The following is a 10,497-nucleotide window of genomic DNA, read 5'->3' on the forward strand; positions in this document are numbered from 1 at the left end:
AACCCACAACCCTATATGAAGTTTGTGGGTGGAGATCCCACCAACAGAACAGGTGATTTTTCATCCACTTCAATTCATTGCAATTTATGTCACAGTTAGTACACTAAAGACAACAATTAATGTCCCTTATGATTTTCCTGACCTAATTGTCTGTTCGATTAATTTGGTTGTGTCTTTCATATATATCTATATATATATATATATATATATGTATATATACATATATACACACTTATACATACTTGCCTGCAGCGGTGGTTTAGTGGTTGTGGTGCTCAACAGCTGACCTGAATGTCACGGGATCGAATCCCGGACGCGACAGTCGCATTTTAAATGCAGGCAAAATGCGTGAGGCGCACTTGAGGTGCTTGAGGTGTGCCTAGATTTAGGCGCACATTAAAGAACCCCAAGTGGTTGAAATTTGTAGAGCCTCCCACTATGGCCCCTCTCATCATATCACAGTTTTGGGATGTAAAACCCCAATAATTATTATATTATACGTATACATATTTGTACACACAAATATATATTGTAGCACACATATGCTTCAACATGTTTCACACTCAGATTTTGCTCTTAGTGTCAACAAAATAAGACAGGTACAGGTAAATCTGCGGGAAGGTTTTTCAATGCAACTCTAGCTGGTGTCACACCTGTCACGCCCTGTCACGGAGGAAGGAAGGCTTACAAAAGGCACGACATGACTAACTTCACTGCTTCCGAATCATAAAGTGAAATGCTTGTGTTACGGTTACTAGTTTAACTGTGTTATACTATTGTTAACACCATCTCCATCACTGTTTTAGTATGATTTATTAGATTTATTATTGCCTCTTTAAATAACCCATAACTGACCCCACTGCACCTGCATTAGATAGCTAACCCTATGTTTACATTTACAGTTATTATTCTTATTGTGTTATATTTGTATTAACACTACATCCATTACTCTTGCGTTATGATTTATTTGTACTATTACTGCATTTATGTGCTATTTATGTAGTCGAGATCATGTTCGGTGGCTGATGTGACCCTCCCTCCTTTCTGTAAGAAGGGCCCTGAGGGTAGAAAATAAATAAAATGAGACAAAATGAAACGCAACATAAAATGAAATTAAGCAAACAGCTCAGCCATGCCACGACAATCAAACAACCACGTGATTGAACATCCCATTACCTCAATAACAGAAATGTGACATTCTCAATCCGTTATGATAAAGCTAGGCTGATGTAGAACACAGGAACACCACCGTGGGCGCTCTTGCATATGCTCCTCACGAGCGCGAATTCTGCCACTGCATGTGTTGAAGTAAAGACACAAAGAAGGAGTTGTTTACATTTCAAACTGGAGATCACGTGACACCAGTGTTTAGCATTGCTTCACGTGTACCAGGTGTGCAGGTGGGGGGACGAAGAAATGTCAACAAGGAAACAGAAAACCTCTCAGCTGGGCTGCCTTATCCGGCTGCTGACTGCAACAACTTGAAGTGGACAGCAGCAGTGGACAGTGGCAGCGGGTGCAGTGACAGCGGGTGGACAGTGTCACCCGCTGAGACCACTCTTTAGCCAAAGATAAGATTGCGGTCGCCCCTCAAGCCGTTTGTGGGCACATCAGCACTGCCCGTTCAGTGCAATCACTCGATTCTAACATTGGGCAACAGATGAGTGGTACGACTGTTGCACGTGCATGCTACCTGGTTGTGCTACTGGGAAAGCCGTCTCTTATCCCGGAACATAGCTTCATCTCAATTCTTATCTGGAAACGTGGAAAACAACATAAGTGTTTCGCTCGGCAACAACTGCACTGCATTCATAGACGTTTCTTGTACTTAAAGGAGTACTGACACAATTTTGAAACATTGAGTCAGACAACACGTACGAAATATCTGACTCTGATTTTAAAGTTTTAGTCGCTTAGCATTCGCAAGCAAGCCCCACCGAAATGGACATCATCCCGACAAGCCAACACAGTTCCACTGAGTTTGCGAACTCTGCATCCTGCACGCAGCCTAAATCGCAAAAATCATTGCCGGGGTCACTGGACGACAATTCACTAATCGCCGTCTACGTGCACCATGAGCAGATGACAGATCTGCCGCTAGTGCATCGCGAGTTGCTGTCTCCCCGTGACATCACGCTGCATTGACACGTCACTGGGGCTCTTCGATTTTCCATTTTCTGGCAGCCCGCTGGCTGCCAGAAACCAGCCAGCGGGTTCCGGTTCTGACAGGAAATGACGTTATATCACGTGGCCTAAAAACTTCTGGCAACCAGAAAGTGGCCGGGAGAAGTAAAATCGAATTTTGGGCTCGCGGCTGGGCGGCTCACAACTGCGTCGTCTGCTCCAACATGCTAGTACAAATTTTGTTAGCTACGATCGCTGGGCTGGTGGCCTTGCTGCGCGCTCGCAGGCTCCGCAGGCGTCACCAAACCGTTGTGTGCGAGGATGAAAATATCGAAGATCTCGTTGTGTGTCTGCTGATAAGCAGACTGCAACGAGAAGAACGGCATAGAGTTCCGCTGTATGCTGAGAACGGCGTTATCCCGACTGTCTAGAATTACTTGTGCAGCCATGGTTGAGGAGCTTGAAGCTTCGGCATTTTATCCTCAAGGCCTCCGAGAACGGCCGAAGATTTCGGCCGAAAAGACGCTTCTTGTCGCACTGGCCGAGAGCCGCCGAAGGCCCCGAAGTACGGAACCGTACCCGAAGCCTTTGCATTCCGCGGAGACCACGCAAAGATGGTCGCGAGCGCTCATCGTCCCTTTTGGCGTCTGCTAGCCAGAAAACGGCCAGAGAGCCGCCAGACCAAAATCGTCCTGGCGAGTTCTGGCGACCCGCGGGTCGCCAGATGCAGCCAGAGAGCGAAAAACGAATGCCCACCGGAAGTGCGCGGGCGGTGGGCGGAGCAACCCGAGAAAAAACGAATGCGTTCTGGCTGTCTCTGGCAGCCCGCGGGTAGCCAGATGTAGCCAGAAGTGGTAAATCGAATAGGCCCACTGAGAAGCTGCCCCATCGATTTCGAAACCAAAAGTGTTTTTTAGGGTAGTGGTATTAAAACTATATTCGATGCATTCTCAGGCACCACAATACTCCTTTTAGGGTTCTCAACACCAGTGTTCTTATTTAGCACAATATGAAAATATTTAAAATTCACGTCCCAGTACTCCTTTAAAGCAAATAGTTAAAACCAAACTGGTGTTCATAGTGATTTTTTAGGGCATCCCTCTGATATTCTTTGATTCAAAAAGAAGTGAAGAGTCACACTTGCGAGTCTTTTGACACAACAATAGTGAATGATATCATAATACCATAAGCTGCTCTTATTGAGACATCTAGCAAGGACAAAATTTTCTCGGGTTGCTCTGAAATAACAATCACTCTGAAGTGCGGCAGTAACTTGCGGTAGAAATTTCGCCAAGCCTGTGTAAACGTTTCAAGTTTCACAAAAGCTGCAAGCTTTTGTATCCCGCTTGTGTGTTGTTCTCTGGGAGAGGCAGTTAGGAGAAACTGCAGTATCTGTTACTGGTGTATAGTTATGAATTTGGTGTTCATTTAAATTTCCAAGCAACTGACGTATTGGCATAATCTGCCTTTTTCATGATGCCATGGTTCATGTGCCCTTCTCCTGGTGGAAAAGTCGCGCAACACCTAATGATCTCGAAGGCTTTCGTTCTGGTTAAAGTCCCTAGATTTTTCCCTGTTCTTTCTTAAAGGGACATTAAAGAGCAAAACGATTTTTCTCACATTAGTAAAGTAGTCTCCCACGATAACAAAAACACCACGCTTTCTGTGCGAAGACGCTTAATAAGCGAGAAAACGCGCAAAAAGAAAATACAGGTGGCAACACCACCTTGGAATTCCCGCACCATTTGCCGTGACGTCAAGATATTTTTGACGGCGCCTGCTTGGGCCTACGTAGTTCCTAATCGGTTAAATCAAAGTACATTGTGCTCTGAGGGGGCCAGAGACTTGACATAACGAGTTTGTGGAAATTTCGTTGAGCCAGTGGCGCCAAAATACGTTAAATGCTCTTTGAAGTCTTCTACGTCACGAATTACAAAGTGCGGCGCGAAATTTAAAAACCAAACATTGAACTTGGTTTTCTCCTCTAATAATAAACCTATGGTGGTGAAATGCACTACACAAGAGTTCTCCGAGCACACTTTATCAATCTAAATCAATTCATTGTTTCTGTTTAGTGTCCCTTTAAAGGGACACTAAAGACAAATATTAAGTCGACGTTGTTTGTTGAAATAACGGTCCAGAAACCTCGTAGCGCTGCTTTTGTGCCAAGGAAGTGCTTATTTTGAAATAAAATCACGTTTTTAGTGGTCCGCATCGCGTTAGCGCGCTTCAAATCTCCCGCCTGAAAATACGACTCTCCTACGTCACTGCTGCCATGCCCAACGTTGCCCGCTTTTACTGCGCGGCCGCCGACACAAGTAGCAGCCGAGCGGAAGTAGCGGGACCCACAGTAGCAACAACGGCGCTGCGGCAAAGACTTGCTCGGATGGGCACATTCAAAGCCGTCATCAAGTTGCGGTTGGTCTCGTAATCCTCAGTACGAAAGTGCAGCGAGCACACGCAGAGGTTGTGACTGTTTAGCACACTGGCGCAATGGCATGACACTAAGCCACTTCGAGCGTAAGGGTTCATTCCGCGGCACCCAGTGAAAAGACACACCGGTTTCCTTGCTGCAGCACTGGCGTTGTGCACTATTCGGGCGTCCGGCATTATCACACGCATGCGGCATTTTGTCGAACTTTCTGTCAGAGCGACCTTCACGAGCGCGCAAAACACGCACGGCAGTACGCGATCCCGAAACTACCACTGAGACGGGCAAGGCACAGTTCGGCGAAAACGGAACCTTTGAACCACGCGCGCCGTTCCCCATGGCAACGCCACGGAGGTTTTGTTTTCCATGAATCAAGCGAAAACGAACAAACAGCATTTTATTACGTCTTTTGATGCTCGGAATGTTCTTTTTTTACTGCTGTTAGTTTGATTACTAGCGATTTATTGTAGGCCGACTTCCCTACGTCATCGGGATCACTTCGAAAATGTCCCACTCGTGGCGCTCGTGATGTGATACATTTAGCTTAATTTCTCGGTAAGTAGGGCACTGCTGTTGATAATATTGCCGTTTTAGAAGTTGTCATACATTGGGCTTTCACTCTGACATAAATTGTTATTTGCCTTTAGTGTCCCTTTAAGTACCGACAACCATTGAAGCGCCGGCGACGAATTTCATTGGCTAACGCTCGTTTTCGGTAGCCATGTTCTTCCTAACTCTTTTCCAGCACCTGGTGAAACGCGTCCCCCATTCACTAATGACAGGGGGTTGACTGGAGGCGAAAGGCGCGTCACGGTAGCATATTGTCCGCTGAAAGATGCATGGCTAATGTACCTAGATGCACATGGCTTTGTAAATCTTCCAGGTTAGGAAGAAAATGGCGTCGGACACCAGCTGCGCGTGAGAGAGGGCCGTGAAAGGAGGCAGTTGTCGGTACTTAAATAAAAAGGAAAAATCTAGGGACTTTAGTTCTGGTGATACCAGTTGTCCCGGCCCCCACCAAAATGGCAGAGGGCAGCACAGGAAAATGTAAACGGCACATCCTACATTAATTTGTATTCCTTTGTAAACTGCAGCGAGTTTAATTCAAACTGTTTCAGTGATTGCCTAATGCAAGCATTTCTGCATTACGTGTGTAAATGAATAGAGAGAGCGAAGTTGGCCCTGAATTAAACATACATCGTCATTTCAACTGAACTGCAAGCCATGAACACCAATCACCTCGTGAGAGAAGAACTATGGCAGCATTAAATAAATAGTAAAAAAGTTATGTTGGCCTAACACGTTTCCAGTGCAACTTGAAGCCACTTAATTCAAACGTGGAGAACATTTCAAATACCCACAGGCAGGAAACAACGCACTCAAGAAGAACAGATGAGACATTTGGAATATGTGAATCGGCCGAGATGCATTCACACGTCACACTTATATTACCTCAGATGTTGGTAAGCATTGCAACAAAGCCGTTTTTTCTCAGAAATATGCGAGTTAGGCACGATTCACTGCATGTCGCACGCAAAATGTCCCGCCAAATACGACAGCCTCGACGTAAACAAGAAAAATGCTCCTCAATGTAGCACGAACAATGAAAAGAATGGAGCATTGATAAAACTATTTCTTCTTTTGTTAACAATTGGCCAAGCACATACCTTAAAGTCTGACCAACATAAAAGGCTTCAGCTGTTTCAAGCATGTGGCGATTACAATGCTTTAGTATCATGAATACACTGTTCATTAAAAAATAGCATGAAACCACGCTCCAAGAAAGTGGTTACAACAACATGAAATATGAAGAACTGGTACATAGGTCACATTCTCACGGATTTTAAGCATTGCTGTTGGTCAGTACTGCCACCAACAAAAGAAATGTGTTTTATTGATGACTCATGGATTTTGCTGTTTGTGTGACTTTTTATATTCTTGTCGATGCTGCTATATTTTACCACGTTTCTGTGAATAAGACCTCCGTTAACAGACAGCATTGACCTGTGTGCTTTCCTTGGCCCGTGTCAGTTTTCACAATGCTCACAATGTCCTTTTGTTGTTGAGCATGTGCACATAAAGAAATGCTCGCTCATTGTACTGTGCACACAGTGTTCACGTGAACAATGTTATCTGTATATAGCGTTTATCTGAAATCTGACCATTCTGCTTTGGGCTCCGCTGTATATTCAGTATGGAATAGAAATTTAAGTATTCATCATCACCACCAGCTTGTCTTATGTCTGCACCAGGATGAAGGCATATCTCAATAATCTCCAATTTGCACTGTCCTGCGCGAGCCTATTTCATTTTATGCCTGAAATTGTCTTAATTTCATCACACCACCTAACTCTCTGCCTGCCTTGGCTGTGTTTCCAATCTCTTGGCATTCTTTCCATCGTTCCAACTGAACATCGGTCATCTGTCCTCTTTATCTCATTGCATAGCTCAAATAATAACTGAAATGATCTGAGAATAAGTGCAAGCTGCCCCTGATGCGTCTCAGTTAATTTCTCAAGTTGAGGAATTGACAAAGTGGCATTCGGCAAACCACAGGGCATTCGCAACACCTCTCCGTTTAGATAATCAAGGTGGAGACTTATACAAATGAAGTAATCTTAATGTTAGTGTTTTTCTCATCTTTGATTAGCTGCATAACCTGAATACTGTAGCGACTTGGCTTGAGGTTGACGGTATCATTCAGGAAGTGCCACGCGATATAGAGCAAAACCACATCAGCCAGCTATTTGGGGCCTAAAGAAGCATTCGTATATTTCAAAAGCTGTAGAAACTCAACCACACGTTCTTCACAAACATGAGTGCGTACCCAGTTTCATAAAAACACAACTGCTGGGAAAGCGCCGACTCCCATTAATTCGACTGGTTATTTATGGCCTAATTCAAGCGCACTGGAAAATACCAGCAAGGAAACATGTGCCGATACAAAAATAAAGCTCTCGTTTAGCTTGAACGAAAACCATGTTGCCTCTATTACTTCTACCTCCAACACGCACCACCCTCGTGTGCATCAGTTACTGAAAGCTTGAAGACTCAAGAAATGCAACTGGTTGCCAAGGCCTGTCCTGCAGTGGCAATGACAACTTGAGCAGTGCAGTGTGCAATGAAACTTCTAAACACTTTACCACTACCATGAACAGTGTTAGGCTTTGTACGCCAATGACCAATCATGGCCTGATAGCTGCTACATTGTCTGTCGATGCCGACGGATAACTCTGAATAGCATCTTCGCATGAACAGTCTGTTTCTTATTCTACTTTTCATGCATCTTTCGCCAACACTTGTGTTCCCGTAAAGGTCAGATCAGTTGAACTTGAGTGCGCCGTAGTTTCGTGTCAAAGCCGAGTTTTGAAACATTGAACCTGGAGTGACCAATGTTGCTGTAACATCGTCACAAGATCTGTTGGCTTCATTTAGCAATGCTGAGGAATGCACGGATTCCTTCATTTGGCTACGCTTGCACACAGCGGATGTGGCAGAAACATAGCCAGTGAATGCATGGCGAAGTGACAACACATTCGCTTACCGGGTGACTAAAAATGAAACTGGCCTGTAGGGCCATGTTATAATAAATTACCACAACAAATCATCTCAGTGGCAACCCATAAGGTAGTGGAGTATACATGAGAGGTAAATATTGTCAGCCACCAGTTAGTAGCATGAAGTTAGAAGGAAAGTTGTACTAGTTTTTCAGTACATTCTTCCTTAACCACTTCTAATATGCCGTTATCAGTGTCCTCTTGCTTCAAGTTATTAGTTGATACTATGGTTAACACTGTCGCCCCTCCCCCCGCCTTTACACACATAGCCTCCTGGTTAGCACACACAGGAGAGAACCATTCCGGAAAGGTCATTGGTCCCATGGTGAAATCCTGGATTAGGACAAATTTTCCCGTAAGCGTGAAGTGTTGTTTCTAAGAAACATGTGTGGATTTCCTCGTAGCATCAGGCTATCAAAAATTTTGCCCCTTTATACAATACCAGGTGGTTCATTGAGCAGTGTTTTATTTTGTTTTCTCCTGGTTTAGGGTGCTTGAACCCTGCATTGAATGCACCGAAAAAGATAGGAAGTTCGAAATTTAAATCTCGGCATTTCTTTAACTAGTGGCGACCTAACGTGGAAAACCTGTCACAAAGTAGTGAGGAACTAGACTGCAAGGCGTAATCAAAGTGCTCAGACAGCGCACAAGTATACAATTAGGGAATGTGCCTTTACTAAATGACTCACTAATTAGCTGCCGATGTGCCGCATATGTTGTGACAGAGAGAGAGCTTGGCGTCTCATTATAGAAGCAAGTTCAATTAAATGACCTTGTGTTAAGGCAAGCAACACAATTACGATAGCGACCAACAGGAGAGCGTGCAATCAGCAACAGCTGTGCATTCCCAGACAGCAGTCATGATTCACAGAGTACAGTCATCCTGCGAGCTTTTATCAATTCAGTGAGTAGTGACCCCACCTCAACGCAATCTCTACGCGGGCGCACCTTTAGCTTTTGAAATTCGGGTACGTCCGACCTACCTTTAGACACAGCGTTTCTTTTTTCTATTTTATTTAGCAGTGGATATAAGTTTGCTAGGCTGAGCAGCAACCAAGACCGAGAAATTAACATTATGATACAACTTATAATCTGACCGAGACTTTTCTTGATTAGCAGTATTTACGACTATGTCCAACAACTAACGCGCGACATCATAAAACTGGCAGCGCGCATACAGTACCTTCAACTGATTGCACTGCAGACTTCTAACGTTAACAAACGTAACCTAATCTTACATTAACGCTTAGTGCTTGTGAGCGCCAACTGCATTCCGCAGAGTCAGGCTTCTCCTGACCTTCTAAATCCTTAGCAGGTAAGAGTCAATCGGTTAAAAGCGATCGCATATGTCGCAAGCAGGCGGAATGCTGCTACAGGAAGCAATCGCCTTCATAATTTAATTGCACTGAAGATACTTCTAAGGTTAACAAGCATAACCTAATCTTATATTAACGCGCTTGTGAGCACCAACGGCATCCCGCAGAGCCCGACTTCTCCTGACCTTTAACTCCTTAAACAGGTAAGAATTAAGGCTAAAAGCGATCGCATATGTCGCAAGCACGCACGATGCCACTACAGGACGCAATCGCCTATCCAGTCGCGCACCCCGCGGGCCCTAGTAACAGCTGTAGGCCACAGGACAAGCGACGATCGTGTATTCGCGCGGTCATCGTACTCACCCGTCAAGGACATCACAACTTGCAGCGCTGAAAGGTCCTTTCCCGTTGGCTCCGTTTCGAATGACTCCCATGGCGTTTCTAAAGGCGCGCGGTGCTTACTAAGTCGCGGAGATACAAAACTACAACCCGAAAGCGCAGCGCGAAGCGATCGGAAAACAAAATTTTGCCAGACGAGCCCCTCTCCTTGCGACGACACCCGCGCCGTGTAAACTAGTGGGCGTGTTCTTTTCACGGGTGGTGTGGCCAGTTACGTCACGAGCTTAAAGAAAAGCATAGTTGACCAACTTATTGCGAAGCTATTGAACGTTGTGATATCATAGAGTTTCATACAATATTTACTAAGAAACTCCATGCGTGATATATCACAATATAGATTAAGATTGTCTAAGCTTAAAACACAGAAGAGTGCTCTACAAAACCTCCGGTGAACTGCTTTATTGGCGCTACAATCGCGTTTTTTTTTTTGCGCAAAAGCATGCGCGTTTTGCTCGTTTTTTTTTTTTTCTCAGTAAAACTAGTGCACATCGCAAATAAAAGCGAATTCGTAAAATGTAGAAAAATAGCTCAGCTAATGTTTCAAATAGTGTCTTTCAAATAAGGCAAAGCTGTAGCCATAACAAACATTTGAACTGAAACTTTTCTTGCCCATTTTGTCGCTGTTTCTTTGCAATTACTAACAAAATTATTCTATGTATTCCATATAGAA

General features: G+C 44.4%; 1 protein-coding gene across 1 annotated transcript in view; it reads right to left on the reverse strand.

Annotated features, from left to right (window-relative positions):
- The window catches only part of LOC119405302 (R3H domain-containing protein 4), a 29,289-nt gene extending 19,273 nt beyond the window's left edge, over nucleotides 1–10,016 (reverse strand). Inside the window, exon 1 of the mRNA XM_037672125.1 lies at nucleotides 9,792–10,016. Coding sequence (XP_037528053.1) covers nucleotides 9,792–9,862 — 71 coding nt within the window. The 5' untranslated portion in view covers nucleotides 9,863–10,016. The remainder of the gene's footprint in view (nucleotides 1–9,791) is intronic.
- Nucleotides 10,017–10,497: the final 481 nt, after the last annotated feature.

The sequence above is a fragment of the Rhipicephalus sanguineus genome, chromosome 9 (genome assembly GCF_013339695.2).
Source record: "Rhipicephalus sanguineus isolate Rsan-2018 chromosome 9, BIME_Rsan_1.4, whole genome shotgun sequence".
Classification (NCBI taxonomy): Eukaryota; Metazoa; Arthropoda; class Arachnida; order Ixodida; family Ixodidae; genus Rhipicephalus; species Rhipicephalus sanguineus.